Source organism: Gopherus evgoodei, chromosome 4 (assembly GCF_007399415.2).
Source record: "Gopherus evgoodei ecotype Sinaloan lineage chromosome 4, rGopEvg1_v1.p, whole genome shotgun sequence".
NCBI lineage: Eukaryota > Metazoa > Chordata > Testudines > Testudinidae > Gopherus > Gopherus evgoodei.
Genome location: NC_044325.1, coordinates 87,119,421 through 87,142,317, shown reverse-complemented (window position 1 = coordinate 87,142,317; position 22,897 = coordinate 87,119,421). Strand labels below are relative to the sequence as shown.

At 40.6% G+C, this 22,897-nt stretch overlaps 1 protein-coding gene and 1 long non-coding RNA gene across 3 annotated transcripts in view; one reads left to right on the top strand and one right to left on the bottom strand.

Moving 5' to 3' along the window:
- The window catches only part of LOC115650335, a 32,128-nt gene extending 24,367 nt beyond the window's left edge, over positions 1-7,761 (bottom strand). For both annotated transcript variants that reach the window (XR_004000068.1, XR_004000069.1), the window contains exon 1: positions 7,701-7,761. This is a non-coding gene — a long non-coding RNA (uncharacterized LOC115650335). The remainder of the gene's footprint in view (positions 1-7,700) is intronic.
- The window catches only part of ANO1 (anoctamin 1), a 136,548-nt gene that overhangs the window by 75,869 nt on the left and 37,782 nt on the right, over positions 1-22,897 (top strand). The window contains exons 7-13 of the mRNA XM_030560115.1: positions 68-122; positions 3,987-4,038; positions 8,217-8,272; positions 9,838-9,879; positions 15,229-15,293; positions 17,499-17,633; positions 21,994-22,154. Coding sequence (XP_030415975.1) covers positions 68-122; positions 3,987-4,038; positions 8,217-8,272; positions 9,838-9,879; positions 15,229-15,293; positions 17,499-17,633; positions 21,994-22,154 — 566 coding nt within the window. The remainder of the gene's footprint in view (positions 1-67; positions 123-3,986; positions 4,039-8,216; positions 8,273-9,837; positions 9,880-15,228; positions 15,294-17,498; positions 17,634-21,993; positions 22,155-22,897) is intronic.

Here is a 22,897-nt window from a genome sequence, read left to right as displayed (position 1 = left end):
AAATTATAGGCAGCTTTTTACCTAATGAGCATTCTTTTTTTTTCTTTCCTTTCTAATGTTTTGACAGATTTGATTTGTCTGACAAAGAGTCCTTTTTTGACAGCAAAACTAGAAGCACGATAGTAAGTATTGTATTTTAAAATAATTTACAGCAGGGTTATTCCCACAATTATGTGGATTTCAGGTGCTCCTTTGCTAGTTTTAATCCAAACTCCCAGTACCAAATGCCACTAATTGTCAATGGCAGAAATTATTTAAATAACAAAATGAAGCATTTCCAGGGCACAGTTCTAGCGTGGCTGCTAAATACTGTTTGGGATTAACAGTATGCCTTCTTTTGCACAACTCAGTTTTGATTCTATTAGGCTTTGCCTACACTTATGGTGGTGTGTAGAGTTCAGGCACTACATGTGTAGAAACATGCCGCTATGAAAGGCAGAGTGTGTCCACACTTCTCTCTGCAGCGTGTAGCTACATGCAGCAGTGAAAGACTCTGGCAACAGGGAGGCAATGAGGTGTCTTTCCTCACTGCTTTCCACCTGCCAGAGCCTTTCAATATTGCCAGAGCCTTTCACTGCAACTGGGAAAGTCTCTGGCAGCAGGGAGGCAGTGGGACACTACACTGCTAAAAATAGCAGCGTAGACATGGTAAGTGCTGTCTAGGTGTGTAGAGAGCAGCGTAGGCTACATTCACTGGGGGTTCAGGTATTTTGGGTACTCTACTCTGCTTGCCTAAGCTGTGCCTCACCATTTACACTGCTGTTTATACACATGCTCACTTTGCTTGCAGTGTTTGTACTTTATACGCCATCAAATGTGTAGATATACCTTAGAATCTCAATAATTCTGGGACACGCCATGGACTAATGGATAGAGCACCAGACTGGGACTCAGAAGATCTGGATGCCTTTCCTGGCTCTGCCATGAGTCTGCTGGATAACATTGGGCAAGTCACTTCCACTTCCTATGCCTATATTCCCCTATTTGTAAAGTGAGGCTACTGACATACTTTGTAAAGAGCTTTGAGATTTACTGATGGAAAACGTTATCTAAGAGCAATGTATTACTGGCACAGTTGGATATTTTTAAAGCAGCATTGGGCTATGAAGGGAATTTACATCTCCTAACTTTTAAAATAATATCTGTATTTAACAACAACAAAAATGGCATTAAACCAAGCTTAACAGAGACAGAAGTCACTGAATTTCAATCAGAGTTATTGTCTGAACGACCATTTCCCTTTATTATATTAACTTGTGACATTCACTTCTATGGTGCACTTTAGGCAGTGCTAGGGTAGATTTTCAGAACTCTAATAATATTTAGCAGGTGTATAGAATCTTTCATCCACAGCGTTCTTTACAAAGGAAGTCAGTATCATTACCCCCCGCCCCCATTTTACAGACGGTGAAACGGAAGCATTTGGGAGTGAAGTGACTTGCCCAAAGTATACAGTGAATTGGTTCAGAGCCAGGAATAGAATACAGATTCTGCCTTCAGAGCTGGTGTTCTCTTCACTAGACACACTCCCTCTTCTACTGCTTGTACAGCATTTTATAAATTTGCCCTAATTTACATCCCTGCAACTCCATTGCAGGACTTAATGCTCTGTATGTAGAAGTGCCATAGAGAGACAAGTTTAGTGAGGTAATACCATCGATTGGACAAACGTCTGTTGGTGAGAAAGCCAAGCTTTCAAGCTTACACAGAGCTCTTCTGAAGAGCTATTATTATTTATTAATTGTTTTGTGCCAGAGATGTGCAATGAAAATAAAAATAGTCCCTGCCCCCAGAACATTTACAATCTAAGGACTAGATTGTGCTGTAGGCATGTCAGAGGTAATGTAGTCTAGTGGATAGGGTACTGGCTGTGGAGTCAGGAAACCTGGGTTGCATTACAGGCTCTGTTCCTGACCTATGATGTCACCATGAGCAGGTAATTTTATCTTTCTGTGACTGGATTTCCTCCTATCTTCTGTCTGTCTTGTCCATTTAGTTTGTAAGCTCTTCTGGGCAGGGTGTCTCTTGCCATGTTTTCACAATGGAGTTCTGGCACTACAAAAATACAGAAAATAATAATGGGGTCCCCAATCTCATCTGGGACCTTTAGGGGCAAATAATAATAAAGGAATGATTCCTCTGGGGCGCCTCTAACTTCCTGCCAACTTGTTTCTTTGCTCATCTGCTGTATAAACCCTGAGCATCCCCAGACACTACAATTCAGGTAGCCCTTACACAGCTGTATAACGGCAAGGGAATCCTCACACACAGACATGCCCCTTGGCTGTGTCAGGGTAAGGCATGAGGGAGGAGTAGTCACAATATAGCCCTAAATTAAGAAAAGAGCAAAGAGAGGAGATAAAAGGTTTGGGCAGGGAACAAAGATGAAGGGAATATGATCAAGCAGTCCCTTGAGAAGCTAATGCATGTGTCTCAAGATGGGAGGAAGGTTGGCCTAGTGGATAGGGAACTTGACTGGGCTTCAAGAGACTGCAATTCAATTTTCAGTTCAACTACAGGTTTCCTGTATGAACTTAGGCAAGTTGCTTAGTCTACTCAGTGTCTCAGTTCTCAATCTGTAAAATGAGGATAATATTTTCTTACCTCACTTCAATGTTGCAAGGATAAAATCCACCCACAATTATGAGGCATTCACATTCTGTGGTGGAGTCATATATGTACCTCATAAGATAGAAGCAAAGACATCCAAAATTAACCCTTTGAATGTTTATATGAATAGGCATGTAATTTACAGTGCCAGAGTATACTTGGGCATCCTTAGTATGTAAATTCTTCACTAAATAGATCTCAAAGATTCTTTTGGCTCCATCCAGGTCTGTGTGGTAGAGTCCTTCAGCATTACACTTCTGAAACTGGTGCACTCTCTCAAAGCACTGACTTATAAATGTGGCTGCACTATCAAGTTATAAACATTAATTGGCCCTCTCGAATATCTTTAAGAAGGTCAACAGCACCCTCGGCTACCACCTGCCTTGAAAGAAGAGAGGAATGTCCCATATATCCACCTGCCCACTCAGTTCAAGAGGAAAAGGAAATTGCATGATGGTGCCCTAGGCTGGGGAATGGTGTAGAGGAGCGAGAGCAGGCCAGCATCCTGAAGAAACCACTTTATGGTTCTCCTGACTGGACAGGGTAAAGGGGAGTAGGGTGCTGTCCCTCACAGAGTTCATTTATTACTTCATTCATTTTTAATTACAAAAGAATTTCCCCTAGCCTCCCTCCAGGTCCAATATGTGCTTCATTGTATGAGAGCACAACTCTTTACTGAAACAGGGATGAGTATTCAGCCACTCAGGCTGCCTGGTGGAACATGCAAACATGTTCAACAATAAATTAAATAATAAAAAAATGCCATTTTTGGCACTAAAGTCATAATGCCTAGGAAATTTTAGTGTCAAGTTATTTTATTATGTAACTCAGTGATTGACAAAATGGTGAGGTTTTAGAGCTTTGCCTAGATCTAATGGGCCAGATCCTCAGGTGGTAAAATATGCACAGCTCCATTTTAGTCAATGAAGCTATGTCAGTTTACACCAGTTGAGGATCTAACGCTATATGCCAGTTTAGTAACATACAAGATGCTTGTAGGAAAAGATCTTTAATCTGGCATCTATGTATTTCCTATAGTGTCTATGAATAGCATCACTATCATAGTGAACAGTTAAATCTAACCCACTTCCCCTCAAACAAATAATCACATATCTTGCTAACTGACAGTTTAGTCATCAAGCTTTTTTTCCCTTTCTACAGATATTGTGTATGAAAACAACAACATTCCTTAAAACATAATAATATCAAGCTTTTAATAGAGAACATTAATTTACTAGCTGTGATCAACAGCTCATTTGTGCCAAAAACTTTTATTTGGGTTGTACTCTGAAAAAGATTCGTTTACACAGAACATCTTGATGTTCAATGGCAGTATCTCAAGTTATGTTTTCTTTTCTTCCATCTTGCTAATACAGGTTTATGAAATACTGAAAAGAACAACATGTACCAAAGCCAAGTATAGCATGGGTAAGGAACTTTATGTAGGTTTGAGTTCAACATCTTTTTGAGGTGTCACAAATGTTTGCAAATTGCAACTGAAGGGATGGTTTGTTCGTTTGTTTTTGTTTTTATCCTCCATATTTTGATTTAAGTTCATTTAGCTTAGTTATTGTGTTTATGATTTATGTTTAGTCAGGAACATTTTTCATCTGTAAAGATTTAGATTCATTGCTGTAAACCAATTTTATGGTCTGATCTTTAAGTAAATTGTAAAGCAAAATTAATATTTTGAGGCACAAAGAGGTCATTCACAAAGGGACTGGATGGCAGTATAAAACACTAAGATATGGCCCTGCAACTTATAATGTGTGGTCATTTCTTGAACGCTAGGGTTTCAGTCATATCCACATTGAAATCAATGAGAATGTTGCCATGGACTTCAGCGGCTTCAGGATCGCAGTCTAGATCCAGCCACATAATTCCAGTTTATTTCAATAGTCACCTAAAATTGTTTTCATCTGATAGCTCTTTAAAGGCTTGTGTGAAATGATCTCAGTTGACAAGTCTTCAAAACATTCTTCACTAACTCAGCAGACCGGCCACGTATGGGAGTGGGCCTGGGGACTAGATTAATCCCTCATCACTAGAGGTAGAGGTAGTCTCTGTAACAAAGTGGAAGAGTAATATGGGGAAGCTTACACTACTGCTGCCTATGGATGGTGGATTTTAGCCTTCAGAACTGATCCAACCGTTAAATTCACTAAACAGGAAGAAATAAAAATCAGGTCACCCTGATAAAGACCTGCTGACCATGTATCCCCTCTTCAGCTGTTTTATAGTCTCTTTAACACTGATTATGAAAAGCAGGGATCCACTAAACTATGGCACTGAAGTGAATAAATAGCTCATAATAAACCAAATCATATGTGGCAAAAACTAAATTTCCTCAAGTCCAGTCATCTCCACACCTGATATCCCATGGAAGAAACAAATCAAAAGGAAAAACTGACAACTGTTAAAATATTCATTTGTCCACAGGTAGTTAAATACAAGTATGGAAACTTGAATTACAGGTAGCTCTGAACAAATATTGACAGAAATGCTGTTAAGAAATCCATCAAATAATGGAGGGATGGTTAAGACAGAAGTGCTTTGTATACTCTGACTTTGCAATGTAAGTCCCAACCTACAGTGTACAGGTGGCGAGTCCATATATGCCTTAAGATTACTTTGGGTGCAACCAGACACTGTTCCTGTAACATGAGAAATTCAAATTCAGGAGTGGCCTCCCTTTCTCAAAGCTCCTGCTGGATCAGTTTCATAGCCAAAATAATGAACTTGCACTGTGGCAGGGGAAAGTCCCACAGCTCAATGTGGAATCTTGTCTTAGAGTTGGCTGCTTGCTTGCTTGCTTTCCTGGTCAGAAACAGGAACCACATTAACAATTACCTGAATGAGGAAAAAGATGTTACACTTTTGGGTCCCCTTCCTTCTACCACCTTCACCAGATGTGAGCATGGAAAAACCACACACAGTGCATGAGATAAAGAGGTGATTGGGCCATGTAATCAGTGGGTGTAAATCAGTGTGGTTCCATCTGACCTTGTATGTTTGGTAATTATCAAAGAAAGTTTTGGAACAGATTTAAACAAATACTAGTAACTCTGGGATATATTGGAAGTGCTTTCCTCTGAACTTTGCTGCCAAGTAGAAATAACAAAGCTGCCCAGTGAACACTCTCTAGTCTTTGCTGTTTATTAGTGCATACTTGTGAAACTGCAAATTGTAGTCCAAAACTTTTCATGTCCATATATAGTAGGTGGGGTGCTTAAATCTTCAGCAGTGCAATCACTAGGGCTGAGCATTACCTGCCTGCTACCCATTTCTAACTGAAGGCAGTGTGAAACCTGCAGGTAATTCTTACTGCTTGATAACTGTGCAGTCTTCGTAGGATTTTTTTTTAAAGCATGACCTTGAAAGGTTCTGAGCACCTCTTGAGGGTTGAGGACACCCAGCAACTTATCCAGCAGTCACTTAATGCCTTGTAGATCAGGGCCTCAATGAGCTTATAAAAATGCCCACAGTGCCAAAAAACACACCTTTCATTGGTTCGTGCTCTTAGGATATATCGACATTGAAGAGTATATCCATGTCCATGGATGGTAAGGGTGTCTGGGCATGTGTCAGAGGCTGTGACCACATGATAGTGTAGACCAGTGGTTCTCAAATTTATTTGATCAGGCCCCCTTCTTTGTGTCTGTAGTTGTTTATTCCCCGCCCCCCCAAGCATATATACCACCACCCAGCACTGAAGGCAGAGCAAAGAGTAGTGACTGCTGGTTGGACACCCAGCTCTGAAGGCAGCGCTGTGCCAGCAGCAGCACAGAAGTAAGAGAGACCATGTGATCATCAATATCACTTTTCACATTAGACTTACCCTTATTTCTGCGCTGCTGCTGCCACTTCAGGGCTGATAGCCAGAGCCCCGCCACCTCCAGATGATGGATGGGGCCGGGAGAGAAGGAGAGCCAAGCCTAAGTGGTGGGGCTCCAGCTGTACCCTTTATCCCTGTCTCCCGGGTGTGCATGGCCTTTCTGCATGAGCCCCAGCCACCCGGGGCTGAGAGCCAAAGCTCTTATTTAAAAAAAAAAAAGAAAAAAAAGCACACAGTTTGCTCCTCCATTGGCACATTCCCATGCCTTCCTTGGGAGGCCTGCTCCATTGTATGAGAACTACTCATGTAAACATACCCTATATTTCTCTACATCCAGATCCATGCTGTTATGTCAGTAAGGGATCAATAAACAATTGTCTAGACAGAACACACCACAATATGTTGGGGGGGGAGTGTTTTCTCTTTGTAATATTCTTAAACTCTTATTATACACACTGACCCAATTTTGATCAAGTGATCATCAGCTCTGTTGAAATCAATGGAGCAATGTTAATTTACACCAACTGAGGATGTGATCTTAAAAGTCATCGTTCAAGATTAGATAGCAGAGTCACCAAACATATCTTCAGTGGGTAACGAGACCCATTCAAACACTTGTAGAAACTCCATATTTGGCAGTAGCTATATTAATGCCAACAGCTATAATAAAACTTACAGTATATAGAAATTATATACCATAGCCTCCAAGGATCAGTGTCCTACTAAGCAATCTTTGGAATTCTGTAGCAAGATGAGATTTCTAAGTGCATTCTTCACCCATTGCACAATTCTAACTATATGTATAACTTCTCCTGTTACGTCCTCACTTCTCTTAATTTATCCCAAAGTTAAGGAATGAGATCACTCTCCACAAGGCAGAGAATAAACTCCACAGAACTCCCTCACCCCACACACATTACAGATGCAGCATTAACTGCTTTAAGGCTCATGCATGTAACTAATAGACAAATGTGTAAACAGGGACAGGAGAGGGAAGAAAGACGAAAACTACCCTTTTAAATAAAAGATGGAAATGTGGTAAATATGGTAAGTATTATGCCAAGGTCTTTGCAAAGACTTTCCCTACAACTTTGCTAACCAATCTGAAAAACTTTGAGTGTATGATGAGTGCGTATGTATTAGGGTTGCTAACTTTGTATTTCAAAAGTAAAGAACTTGTTTTCTTAGCACCCCTTCCCTGCCCCTCTTCCTGATAGTAGTAGTAGTATTAATACTATTAATAAGCAGTACTCACCTACATTTCCCAGGGGTATTTCTTGCTGCCTTTTGCAGCACTCAGAAACTCCCGATCTTCTTGTACAAAGATTTAAAAATAAGGGACGTCCCTTGTAATAAGAAACTGTTGGCAACCCTAGTAGGTATGTTCCCTTACACAATCAATCCAGCCATATTCTTCTTTCAATCCAGCTTTTGGCTTTAAAATCTGCAGCCTTGCTCTTCAAATCAGACTGACTTTTCAGAGAATGTCATTTATTGTAATGACTGATTTCAAGTCATTGTCTCCTAATTCTTCACTCTCAAATATATGACTTCCTCTTACTCTCTGCAGTTTTCCATTTTGTAAAATGAATCCTGTTTAATGATCTGTATGAATGAAAATGAAACTATATGGAGAGGAATTAGATGGCAGAAGCTTTATTAGCTAACCAAATGAATGCTATTTTGAAGAAATTCTTAAGAAACGTTGGATGTTAACTTGAGACTGTCCAAATTTAAAATTGTACATCGCTATTATTCTTTGCCTTTCAAGGAATCACCAGTCTGCTTGCCAATGGAGTTTACAGTGCTGCATATCCTTTGCATGATGTAAGTGATCTTGGAATATATTTTACATTTCTGCAAATCTGACACCAAGAAATCCTTAATATGTTATATGGTAATGGCATCATCCCAAACATCTTTAGTGTTTCACAAGCTTAATTTCCTGCTCTGCTTTTATAATGAGTTTTCACAACTTGTACAGTCTTTACCTGTCAGCTGTGTTGGCTTTTAATAATGATACCTGCCAAGTTAGTTCCCTGGTCATCAAATGCTACTTTAATATAAAGTTAGTGGAGTTATTAACGTGGCTTGGCAAATTAAAAACTTTTGTTAGTTTTTGACCTTCTGCTCCCAAGGACTCTGGCACTATGGCGAGGAAATGTATTAATATCTGTGACTCCAAGTAGCTAATTTCCTAGTCTAAATCCCCCTGGTATCCCCCTATATAAACAGCAAATGTCAGTGATTGTATGTATAATGGGTTGCCATTGGGGAAGTGTCCAAATACTTTAATGTACAGTGCCAGTAGGGACTGGTAGGATCAGAGGACAGTAAGGAATTTTATTTTACCACTAGTGCCCTGGTGTGGATCTGTATCAGGTTGGTAGTGACCCAAAGATTTCATTTTCTGACTTGATGGCCTTATAAAATGACTTGGGGATCACTATCCATGCCAAAGTGGACTGATAGGTACACCACAGTTAGCATTAACTGACAGCCTTACCCAAGAGACTGAGAAGTGGATGGCTTTGAAACAATTACAGATGGTCTCTTCCTGTATAGGCTTCATGAATGTCAACAGAGCAGTGCTTAATGCCCCTGCTGCATCTGCTCTGTGAGTGTATAAAGGATTGTAGTGTGAAGATGAAGTAACATCGTGGTGGAAAAGGCCCTTTGAACCTCATACTCCTCTCATTTGCAGGGGGTTTAAAACTAATAAAACTTCATTGACTTGAATGGGGTTACCACTGGTTTACATTGGTGTGAATGAGATCAGAATCCAGCCTTTTCTGTATCTGGCATTTATCACAAGCATCTGCTATAGAGATACTATTTAGCATTCATAAAAGATTAAATAAATTCTATTACATGTACATGCTAATGTTCTGCTGTACTTTATTAAACACGTAGACAGATTCTGATAGCCACTGATGAGTATATTTTATTTGTTCCATAATTGTATTCCTTATCATATTTAGAAATGGCCCCAAATCAAAGCCCCAGACTTAATCACCCCTGAGCTTTGGGACAGTTTGGATATGGGTCAGCCTTTTAAGCCAGTCTCCTCTTTTTATAATGCATGAACTAAACCCCAGATATCACTCAAATGTGGGCCTATCTCTAACCACATTCTTCCCTTAACATTTTTAGGCTGCCTTTATTACTTATTCATTCCTTTTACTCCGTGACCAACTTTATTACTTTTTCTTAATGTGCTTGATGACAGAAGACAAAGTGTGCCATGAGGAATGACCCCATATAATACAGCATTATTTAACAAATTGCCTCTCTGTTTTTGATTCATTATGAGAGTAGGATACATGGTATGTGAGACGCATAACAGCTCTGGGTGTGACTTGTTGGGTGATGCAATTTTTCTTTTTTTAAAGGGTGACTACGAAGGTGAAAATGTTGAGCTCAATGACAGAAAAGTAAGTTATATATGCGATTCAGCAAGTTCTCAAGAGTGTTAGCCTCACAAGTCACATTGGACTTTTGAAGTGGAATTGGACATTTGCCAAGATTTCCCAGAAAATATCATGGAAAGTAGTCAGTGCCATATAGCAGAAGCATTTCTAAATGTTAATTTTACTCCAAAATGGATGTGTATAAATTACCCTATATAATAATGGTGCATTTCACATCATCATAGGAAATGTGTCAGCATTTACATTTAATTTCTCTTAAGGTTGCTGTGACATTAAGTACAATCTGGACTGATGGACAACTGTGTCCCCTCAATTCTCCAACCTGGGGAGCCTTTTATACTGCTTTGCTGTGAGATCAACCATTCCTGGCCTGCTCACACATACGTATGTAAATCACTCCCAGCTATACTGCGTGAGTGCTATAACCGGCCACCCATGAATTATACTGCAGGGCAACACCAGCAAACTCACAGTCCCAAACTTTTCCCCAGAAACGTGTGTCTTGTACTGCCAGCACAATTCTGGACAGCACAAGCTCATATAAAGTATATCATTTCATTAATAGAAAATGATCTGCACAAATCCTGTTATCCCAAATTAAGTTTCCCAAACACTTCAATCCAAACACCCACTGGTTTAGATAAAATAATAAAGCAAGTTTATTGACTATAGACAGATAGATTTTAAGTGATTGCAAGTAATGAGGCATAAAAGTCAGAATTGGTTACAAAGAAATAACTAATGCCTAATTTAACAAGCTACATGAACTCAAAGCAAAGGATCTCCCTCACCACATGTTCTAGCAGTCTTACTGGCTGGTTCTTTCAGCCAGGATCCCTCCCCAGTCCAATGATGCTTCCTTTGTCCTTCAAGTGTTGTCGATCCCATGAGTAGAGGTAAAGGGGGAGAGAAATTGGGGCATTGGTTCCCCATTCTTTATTCTTTTTCCTCTTCTTTGAAACAGCTGGCCTTCAAGAGACAAAGTCTTTGGGGATGGGAATCTCCAGCTGTTTCTTTGCCAAAATGTAGATTTCTCACTCGCATCCTTTTTCCTGAGCTGCAGTTCATCTGCAAATTTGCCACCATCAGCTCAGGATTAAACAAAGACTGTGAATGGCTTGCCAACTACAAAACCAGTTTCTCCTCCCTTGGTTTTCACACCTCAACTGCTACAACAGAGCCTCATCCTCCCTGATTGAACTAACCTCATTATCTCTAGCTTGCCTGCATATATATACCTGCCCCTGGAAATTTCCACTACATGCACCTGACGAAGTGGGTATTCATCCACGAAAGCTCATGCTTCAAAACGTCTGTTAGTCTATGGCCTCGTCCAGACTAGGGGAGGAAAATCGATCTTAGATACGCAACTTCAGCTACGTGAATAACGTAGCTGAAGTTGAATATCTAAGATCGAATTACTCACCCGTCCAGACGGCGCGGGATCGATGTCCACGGCTCTCCGTGTCGATTCTGGAACTCCGTTCGGGTTGATGGAATTCTGGAATCGATGTAAGCGCGCTCGGGGATCGATATATCGCGTCTAGACTAGACGCGATATATCGATCCCCGAGCAATCAATTTTAACCCGCCGATACGGCGGGGTAGTCTGGACGTGGGCTATAAGGTGCCACAGGATTCTTTGCTGCTTTTATGGGAGGACAATTGCACAAGATGATATTTGGTACATATATAGTGTTCTGCAAGTATAATCAAATTAATTCTCATAACGCTTCCGTGAAGAAAGGATTCCATTTTACAGACAGAAAAACTGAGACAAAAAGCTTAAGGAGAAAGTTTTCAAAAGAGGACACTAAGTTTGGGGCCTCAGTTATTGAGTTTCTAAACCGGAGACAGCTTGAGGCTGCCTTTCAGAGTTGGTGCATACCCACAACTCCAAATGAAGTCAGTGGGAAGTGTGGGTGGTCAGCATGTCTGAAAATCAGACAAAAGACATCTCAGGTTGGGCACCCAAAATGGAGGCACCCAAAATCAGAGGGCACATTTGGTAATTTGGATATGCCAAAGACCGCATAGAATGGTCATTGGCAGAGCCAAGATTCATAGTCAAATTTCTGACTTCTAGTTCTGTGACTAGCCCTCTGCACTCTGCTGCCTTCTCCTTTATACTTAAGTTAAAAATATCATGTATGTGTAATTTTCCTTACTGAAAAACAAGTTATTTAAACAAAAGCAGGAGCAAAAGACTAAATTTCTTCAAAGCCTTTGAATTATCTTCTTGACCAGTGCCTTTCCAAGGCTCACTCGTTCCACAAATTCTGAAATATTTACTCTCTGCTGACATTCAATTCCTTTAAATAGTTCTTTGGCAAACTGTCATGGTTCTTAACAATTACTCTAGAAACTCTCAAATCTTATTTAGTAGTTGCTCAGGCCTTACATCTTTATCACAAAACTAATGAAGAATTGAGAAATAGCCCTGAAATAAATATTTAGCACCATTGCACTGATGCTTCGTAATCACTGATTTGAAGCTGCACTCTGAATAGCATGCAGCTAAACAGCAGAAATGGTGTGATAGGTTTATATTTGAACTACAAATATAAACCTTTCAATTTGAAGTGTCCTCCAAAATTGAAAAATATGCATTGATGCAAAATCTCTTTAATTCAGTATCTTTCTGATAAATTTTGGGAAGACCATACTAAACATACAAATATATAGACATATCGCCTACTTTTGCAAAAGAGTCTAGTGATTTTAGGTGCCTCACTTTTTGGGTGCCCAATTTAGGACACCTGAAAGGGACCTGATTTTTATAAAGTGCTGAGCACCTGCCCAATCAAGTCAGGTCCTTTTTATAATGTTGCAATTCGGGCACCTGAAAATCAAGGTGCCCAAAATCACTAGTCACTTTTTAAAAATTCAGGCTATAGATCTCAAACTAACAAAACATTTGGTGATGTAGCAAAAGAATCTGAATCACTAGTGTAAAGTAGATTAAAATAAAAATCTAAACAGCAAATCAGCATGAATGTTTGTGTATAATAAAAGGATGACATTCAACCTTCAGTTCCTAAAATGACTGTTCTTACTGTTGTGCTCAAAAAAATAAATTTTGATTGATTTGGGTTGCAGAGAGGAAAATAAGCAAACCACTTAGTATTTACTGACTAAACATCTGTTATGTAAATAAAAATGTAATTATTCTGAATGATTTGAACACATTTTGAGAAGAGGTGAATTACAGCAGGCAAGCTTTGAAGGCTTGAGTAATCACTCTGTAAGAGAACTGCAAAACTGCTCTAAGAATAATGTTCCCTGTATGATCTCCTTTGCTAAGACTAGGCACATGGGAGAATACTTCTGAGACTAATTTGGGCTACAGTTAGAGCCAATAAAGCTTTTGGGTTTTTTTATTTATTTATTTTATTTCATGGTAGAATTGTAAGCTTCTGAGATGTCAGGTTTCACCACATCATGGTTCAAATAACCTAATGACTTTAGGAAACATCAGCCTGTCATTACCTATTCTTATATGAACAAAATATCTGAAACTGGTTTATCTGCACCTAAGGGAAATTAATTTAGAATTCTTGTGTCTAAGACATACAAATTAAAAGCCTTTTATTGAATTAATTATTTAACAATTAGGCAATGCTAGTTTTTATGATTTAATTATTTTGCATCTATGAATCAGTTTAAGCGCTCTTTGGTTTTGTAAATGGGCCAGTGTTCACATCCTCATTCTCAGCCCCCCATGGGCTATTTATATTCCACTTACTGTTTTTTAATAGTTAATTCAGAGAGAGGGTTTGACTTTAAGCCCAGTTTTAGGTAAAAGTGATGCATAAGCTGCACCACCCAGGTGGATAGCCTTGTTTGGCATTGACATACAGAGGCACACCTCCAAATCAAATCCTGCCCAGCTATCCCGGTGCTGCAGGATAGGTTAGTAATTTGCTGCTGGCCTATACCCCCATTCCAACCAGAAGTACGGGTGATAGGGCACAGGCTATGCCCATATCCATGCCCAGTCACCTACCACATGCTCTGGTAGTGGGAAATAAGTGAGCATACAGCTCACTTGCTTGCTTCCTCATGTCTAGAACCAAGATGCAAGTAACCTGTGATAATAAGTGGGATGCTAAGTTGGTTAAAATTAAACTAAAAACAAAGGAAAAAGAGATGCAGTTAGCAGCATATTTTGAAAGAATCCTGCTTGTTATTTCAGAATGTACTTGATGATTAAATTAATCTGATTCTGATTCTCTGTGCTACATTTAATGGTTTTTTTTTCTTACCAAAAGTTACAATTAAGAAAACATGTTGGTAGCAATCAACTCATGCATTTAAATTTGAGACATTTTACCATTGCCAAATGATTGAATGAAGACTGTGGTGACAATTAGAACAGACCTATTCGTTGGTATTGCTTGCATGGATTAATCATTGTTATATTGTTTATATTATTAATTCAAACTAAAGAAAGAAAACTAAATAGAGAGACTATCATTGTACTGGAATTCACAGGTAGATCATAGGAACCTAGGGCTTTATTTTTCCTGGTTCTGTGTGAAGAACTTTCACAGAAATCAATGAGATTTTTGTACCAAGACTAATATTCTGTGGCAAGATAGTGACCTTAAAATGTGCTGAACGGCAAGAAGGATGTCAAGTAGCCAGTTTAATGCCTCCTTGTTCTCTCTCCAGAATTGGACTGGGTCAGGAAGAATCAAATCTCAGAAGTGTAGTCTTGTTTACAATGTAAATTATATAATACATTGAGTGCTTTCAGATGAACCTAGTTTTGTGAGTATTTCATTTCATTTTGTGAGCCATTAATGGTGACCTTTATTTTCTTTGGCCCAAATCCTGACTGAAAATAATTAGTGAAGATCATTGTGTTCTTCTTAAGATCTTAAATGCAGTTTCTTGGACACTTCAGTACACTTCCTCTCTACAGATGCAAAATATTAGTGCAGCAACAGCAAATTAGTTTATTCTAGTTTGCTCTCTCTCTCTCTCATAGCTCCAAGAACAACCATCCTTCACACTCACATCCATTCCGCTAAAGACTTGACTGATGTATGATTTGCAACAAATCATAAAATCAAGATTACCCTCCCCCTTACATCTATCCATTAGTGCTGTTGTTGGAGAGCTTTTAGTGCAGTAGAATTCATCATTGTAGCATGCAGTGTGCCAAACCATCAAGCTTGTTTTTAACACTTAATGCAGACGCATGTATTGGTCGATGGAGGTATGTGCAACCACAAGAAGAGCGACACCAGAGCACAAAATGAACTGTGCAGTAACTTGGAACAAAAGGAGAAATGGCACATTTACATGATGCCTTATTTTAGCTTTCATTTGTGATTTATTTTACAGCTCCTGTGTGAGGAATGGGCAAGCTATGGAGTCTTTTATAAATACCAGCCAATTGACCTGGTGAGGTAAGGAGAATTCTAAATGTCCTGTTTCCAGGCAGAATTTTAGACGTTTCATAAAGTTTTACGCAGTGTGATAGAATCTTTGGATCTTCATAAACACTGATCCTGGAGCCCTTCCCCTACCTTCCACCAGACTTCCCTCATAAAGTTAACAGATACAGATACAGGGCCTGATTCTCTCCCTGGATTCTACTAGTTTCCCTGGTTGGGGATTCCTGGCAGTGGAAAGTCCTCCCTGGGGGATGATGAAGAAAGACACAAACCTTCCATAGACTTGGAGTCCTTGATGCAGCTCAGAGTGAGAGAGGGGGGCAGAACTTGCTAGGGGTGGGTCAGGGCCGGGGCACCCAGTATACATGCTGGTTCCCTGGCTAGAACATAAAGCTACCTTCCCTCCATAGCAGGGGTGGCAGGTTTGTATAATTTCTGGTGGTGCCCAGAACAGGTCCAAGTCCCGTCCCCCCACCCCTGCCTTGTAAGCCGATTATATATATATAATACAAAAATGTGAGGGCTCTGGTGTGGGGCTGATGATGAGGGCTTTGCAATTTGGGAGGGGCTTAGGCAGAGGGTTGGGGTGCAGGGGTGAGGGCTGTGCAGTGAGGCTGGGGGTGAGGGGTTCATGATGCAGAAGGGGACTCAGGGATGGGGCAGAGGGCTAGGGTGTGGGGGGATGAGGGCTCAGGCTGGGGATGAGGGGCTTGAGGTGTGGGAGGGGCTCAGGGCTAGGGCAGAAGGTTGGAGTGTGGGGGGGTGAGGGCTCTGGCTGGGGGTGCAGGCTCTGGGGTGGGGCTGGGAATGGGGAGTTTTGGGTGCAGGCAGGCTGCCCCAGGGCTGGGGTCAGAGTGGATGACACCCCCCCAGCCCTCTCTCTGCCAGGAGCAGCGAGATCTGGTGGAGGGGCCCTCCTCTCCCCTGGCAGCACACTCACCTCACACCACTGTCACTGCATGTGCTCGTAGGGCCCCTCTCAGGTCCAGGAAGCCCCCTCACCTCCCCTGTTGTGGGTGCCAAGTGGGGGGAATGCCATCACATGCGCGCCTCCTTCCCTGCTGCTGCCCCTTGCTGTAGCCTCACTGGGGGTGGGAGACGGGGCTGTCCCTTGCCTAGCTTGGGGCAGGAGAGGTGACCACAGGTTAGGTGGGGAGCCGTGCTGGTGGAGGGTCCCACCAGAAAAGGGAAGGGTCTGGGGCGGAAGGGCAGGGGCAGGGGCAGCCTGCCTTGGCACTAGTTGATGGGGCACTAGGACCCTGCGGCTGCAGTGTGATGCTCGGAGCCACCGGAGTGGAGCATAGCAAGGAGCTGCAGGGGCAGCCACCCACTTGAGGCCGGGATGCTCCAGGGTCCTGGGGAGGTGCATGGGGGTGGCAGGAGGGGCAGGGGAGAGACCCGGCCCCAAACATTGGTGGAGCTGGGCCCTGAATATTGCTGGAGTCCAGGCACCATGGGCCCATATAACTCACTGCCCCTGCTCTGTGAAAGCGCTGTGGTAGGATATTATAATACTTAGATATTTGTGCTAAGTTCTTACAGTGACTATAGACCATTAGACGGACCAACAAAGTATAAAAACCAGAAAGTGATGGGTCCAGATGAGAAACAGACATTTAGAATAGTTAGAGCAGCCCCTTCAAGTGACTTAAACCAGAGTTTGAGTTTTGCAGTTTGCAGTTAAGTTTACATTAAAGCTCTAATGGGAGCAGGGGCAAGGCTTTCTTTTTCTAAATTCCCACTTCACTCTCTCTTGGGTTGACCATACATCACAATACATTCAAAAGTCTTGCTTACCACAATGGGAATTTAAAGTGCACAAAAGAATACAAGATTTTGATTTTTTCTTCTTTTTATTGAGGATGAGGTTTTTTTGTCATTGTTGAGATTCAGGGACCATGGAGTAATTTCAATAAAGAAAAGGGCAAAATTTTTGTTTAGGGATATTTGATCATGGTTAAGCTAAATATATCAGTTTAGACCCAGAGAGGAGCAAAAGAGTTTGGCTAGTAGGGATAACTGACTTCTTTGGTTCCTCCGTCACTGGATTCATTCCAAGAGGCATGCAAAAAGGAATCCTAGGGGAAATGCATTCTAGCTAGTCAAGAGTTTACTTTCCCCTTCAAGCTTAATACTGCTATGATTTGTAATTTTAGCCATGATATATTTTAAGATATAGTAAACATTTCGTTGTTTTTTTTCCTCAATGTATTTCAGAAAATACTTTGGAGAGAAGATTGGACTGTATTTTGCCTGGCTGGGAGTTTATACTCAAATGCTCATTCCTGCTTCCATTGTAGGGGTTATTGTGTTTCTGTATGGCTGTGCAACCGTGGATGAGAATATACCAAGGTAAAAAAAATATGCAAATACTCACTTTTATTTCTTTACACATCCAAACAGCATTCAGAATCCAGGCTGTTATATATGTATGACACTAATGGTTAATTCAAGCTTTATGCTGGTGCTGAGTAGGGTTGGAGCAGTGAAATCTTCAATCCTACCTGGGACCAGGCCATCAGTTGGCATACTAGCCACAGCCCTTTTGCATCACTTATGCAGTGTGATTGAATCATTAGAACTTCACAAATACAGATGGTGGAGCCCCTCCCCTACCTTCTGTCAGCCTGCCTTCATAAAGTTCTTTCATGGCATAGAGAGAATTCATACTGAATAGATTTCAAAAATGACAATGTGAAACTTAAGGAGCTTGATCTATTCAGTTTATCAAAGAGAAGTTTAAGAGGTAACTTGATCACTGTGTACAGGTATTTAGACATGGAAAAGATATCTGATGGAGAGGCTTTTTATTCTTGGTGACAAAGATATAACAAGATCCAATGGCTGGAAGTCAACTTTGAAATAAGATGTAATTTCCTAGCAGGGAGGATGATTAAACTTTGAACATCTTACCTGGGTGGTGGTGGACTCACCATCATTGTTTAGAGTCTTTAAAATGAGATAAAGCATAGCTTTTTAGAAAGATATTCAAATTCAGCTTCTGGAAAAATTCTGCCAGTGTCTGCAGGAAGTCACATGGGATGTAGGATGGTCATAGTAGTCTCTTCTGGCCTTAGAGTCTGTGAATCCTGATGTTCATTTGTTCTCTTCATGGGCCTTGGAGAGAACAGAAAGCTCTCTCCATGCTCAAAACACTTGCAGCTCTACTTCAAGACAATGATTATGAACAAATCTCATGCTTCAGAGATTCAGTCAGTCACCTGTAGGAGTCAGGAAGGATATTTCCCCCCAAAGCACAATTGGCCAGATGTATTTGGGGTGGGAGCAGGGGGCAGTCACCTTCTTCTGAAGAATCAGGCAGTGGCCACAGCTAGAGATAGGATTTTCTGTGTCTCTTCAGAGTATTAGTCCACCCTGTCTGGTGTCCTTTTTCTTAGAAGCTTGACTGGTGTATCTTGTTCACAAGCACAAGATCCAACTGATCACCACATTTGGGGTTGAAAAGGAATTTCCCTCCAAATCATATTGGCAGGGACCTAGCAGGTTTTCACCTTCCTTTGCAGCATGGAGCACAAATCACCTGCTAAGATCATCTGGGCAAATCTCACCCAATCAATTCCCTTCTATTTCAGGGGCCTCAAGGTGTTGGTGGCACCTCAGTCTCTCCTGTTTTCTGCTTGTGGCAAAGAGCAACTTAAACCCAAGTATTTGGCTCAGTATAGGAGTAATAGGGTGAAATTTACTAGCCTGTGATATACAGGGCAAACTAGATGATCTAATAGTCCCATCTGGCCTCAGACTCTATGAAATCTATGAAAAGGTGTACAAGGCACACAAATTCACCCTGTGCAGCCAGTCTTTCTCCTTTGCACAATTCCAGTGCAAGCCTTGCCTCTCTGCATTAAGTTGAATCCCACACTTAGGCTGCAATCGTAAACACACAATGTGACTACTCAGGTGTATAAAGTCAAGCATGTGTGTTTGCAGAATCAAGGCTTTAGTGAATGCATGTGCCCCTATCAGATAATTTGTCGAAGTTTTAACATCATTGCATTTTCTTAGCTGTTGAAGTAAAGATACAATTAAGCATAAAATAGAATGTCCGTGCCAGCAATTTAAGAATCTAGGCAGCCTGGCTCTGGAACAATTATAATTGAGAACTGCTGCATCATAAAACTTCCATATGCCTGATCTGATTGATGTGAACTATTTCTGGCCATTGGAGATGAGAAAAGATTAGATTTCTGGGCATTCGTTTTAGTTTGTCAGGTATAGTGGAAATACCAGTGCTATAGGATATGTAAAATAAATTAAGATAATTGCATGATTTTGTACTGAACAACAGTTTTTCCTTCTGGTACTTGGTTAAAGCAACTAAAAGCCCAAAATAAAATGCTACATATCTATGAAAGTGTAGTGTCATTAAGGCCTAGAGTTTGGCACACCGGGAAGCTAGTTACAACTCGCCATTCCTGGAACCAGCTCTACACCAGCCTCTATCTGATGGACTGCATTAACATATGCTGTCTGGCAATGGGTCCCAAGTGTCTATCTGCCAGCTTGCAATTGCCAGAGCACAGTCAGCTTTGGCCACACCTCCTGCATGCTTCATCCATTTGAGCACTTTACCCGTGATGGGTACTCTTCCACATCAGGGGAATCTCTAGCAGGGAACATTTGGCCTCTTTCTGTTCCCTTTTAATGCTGGAACTCTGCAAAGGGTTTGAAGCAGGTCTCAGGACTGAGCTCACAATATTCAGTACTTGGCAAAAATGCTACGTTATCAGTATTCTTAATAATCTAATAGTGAATTGTTGTTGTTATTTATTAATACAGTGCCATAGGTGTGCATGACATTGTATAAGTATTCACAGTATTCATCTAAGAGTTTGTTCTCCACAGTAGAAAGATAAAATATGTACAGAACAAAATATATATTCTCAGAAAGTAGAATCTGGAAAACAGCTGTGGGTTAAAAACAGATAACTGTGACCTTCTATTTTGTCTACATGCTAAGCTTATGATGAATCAACACTTGTTTAGTTTTGAGTTTATATACACTTAAATTTCCAGAGATGTGACAAAATAATCATGTGTGGCCTGTTGATGAGGTGTGTGCTAAAAATAATTTATTTTAGCTCACTTGTTGACAGCAACTTTTCTGTCCTTTTTCATAATTGTGAATCAGATCATTATATAAATTAATCTTAAAAGAACCTTTAAAAAATTGTGTAACCAGAACACAGACGATATGTCTGTTATAAAGTAGTGGATAGCATCTACTGTGAACAACAAAGACAGCTCAAGAATATATATGTCTAAACTAGGTAATCTGGTCAAATTAGTGAAATCCAGGTGCCTGGTGTTTTTTAATTATACTATTTAGTTATTTATTGTACATTTTCAAAAAAAAGCCTCTAAATTTGCATTTCCAGTTTTGCTTCCATAATCTGTTTCATGTGAAAATGATAGAAATTTAGATATCAACCAGGAACAATGAGATCTGTGTCCACAAATCATGTAGTTGGATGTCCAGGGGAAATTTTCTGGTATGATAGGGTTGCTTTGCATCACTCCAACTGTTGACAAGTTTAGCAGCTGGCTCAGAAGCTACTCTGATATCCCCTTACCAGCATCTAGCATAGCGGTTTTTTCTGTGTAGTGGGCTCATCTTCATGCCCCAGCTGCTAGAGTAATTGCTGGGAACCATAGGCAGTCATGCTTAAAGTAGAGCAGTCCTCTTCCTGCTGTACTTTATGCTGAGCATTGGCGCAGGTTGAAATCAATTTTATCTATCACCCCACCAGTCCTATCCCTAGCTTAGCTCAGAAGAACTAGAGAATCTAGCCCCTAAACTCCATCACTTTCGCATGCTACTGATTGCACCTGCAATTGATTGTAGATGCAAAATTAGCATTTCAATTGAGGCACCTTAAAAAATGTGATTCTAAGATCCATGAATGTAGTAGTGGTTTAATGACAATTCCAAGTTACTTTTTCTCATACCACACAGCAAACTTTAGACCAGACTGCCAAACAGTCTCTTTTCCCCAGTAAATGGAGTGCAAGTCAAAGCCAGAAACATTGGATCAATTTCATTTAATATACCTTTTCTAACATTGTTGCCTTGATCTGAGGTCACATAGTCCCGATAGTGTAGTTTGAGAGACAGAGCTAAGTGAGGGGATCATCTTGAGGACAGTAGAGAGGAAGAACAGTTTTGTGATTAACACACTGGAGATCGGAGTTCAGTTTCCAGGTCTGCCACAGACTGTCTCTCTCTCTCTCTGTCTGCCTCAGTTCCCCATGTGTCAAATGGGGTTAATACTTATTTTTCTCCTATCTTTTGTCTGCCTTTATTTTTATTGTAAGCACTTCAGAACAGGTTCTCTCTCACACTTTGTGTTTATACAGTGAATAGCATAAGGCCTGATTAATTTCCTCTTGATGTCAATGGAGAGACCCCTGTTGACCTGAATGGGAATTGGATCAGGCCTATAGTGGGACCCTGATGTCATTTTGGGGCTTCTAGGACCGACCATAATACAAAATAAGTAACAATACTAAGAAGAGGTTGAGAAGTGAGAAGAAATACAAAGGGAGCATTTGGCAGCCCTGCAAGATGAATGTGCATTCAGTGACCGGGAGCATATGCAGAGGACAAATGTCTTATCAGAAGAGATAACCTGTGCATGGCAGATGAAATGTATTAACCCTTAGTCTTTGCATTTACTTGTTGCTTTCCTCACAGTATGGAGATGTGTGATGAGAGAAACAATATCACCATGTGTCCTCTATGTGACAATACATGCAGTTACTGGAAAATGAGCTCTTCCTGTGCCACTGCTAGAGCGAGTCACCTGTTTGACAACCCAGCAACTGTCTTCTTCTCTGTCTTTATGGCTCTGTGGGGTAAGAAATTTATGGCTTTGACATGAGGTTTTTAATTCTCTTAAATACATGAGGGAAAAAAAACTCCAAAAAAAGTGAAACCAGTATTTTTATGCTTGGACAGTTAATTATGTCAAGTTCCTTCCCACTCAGCCCCCTCCCCCTTCTTTCCAATGAAACTGTCATCTCTAAATTTATATTCTGGACTGAAGGTTAAAATTCAAGCGGTTGCTCAGATGAATATAAAATGAAATTGTTAAGCATATGTCATAAAACTGCTGCATGGCATGTCTAGATTTCATTAAGAGGATTGCATAACTTGCCAACAAAATCTATTTACAGAGCCAGCTTCCAAATTAGAACATTGCTGAAAAGATATAGAATATGTGGGGCAGAGAGGGGAAAGAGGAGCATGATGGCCGTTTGTGTCTCAGAACAAAACATGACCGAGTCTTGCTGCACTCATAAATGCAATTCAGTTTATCAGGAAACAGACCTGGACTAGTGGTCTGCACAGAAGACCATGAACCTGAAGCTGCTGCGATCTAATTGTTTTTCGAATGCTGACTCCTCCTGAACTCTTGAGCAAGTTTCTCTGCTTCAGGTTCCACTTGTAAAATTGAGTTGTTAATATTATCTGTCCCCAGGAAGTATTGTGAGAATGAATTAGATAAAGTTTGTAAAATGGTTAGAAGCACTGTGTAAGTGCTAGAAGTTATTACTATTGTCTCAGCTAGATTTCTAGTGTGGACAGTAGCCCACTA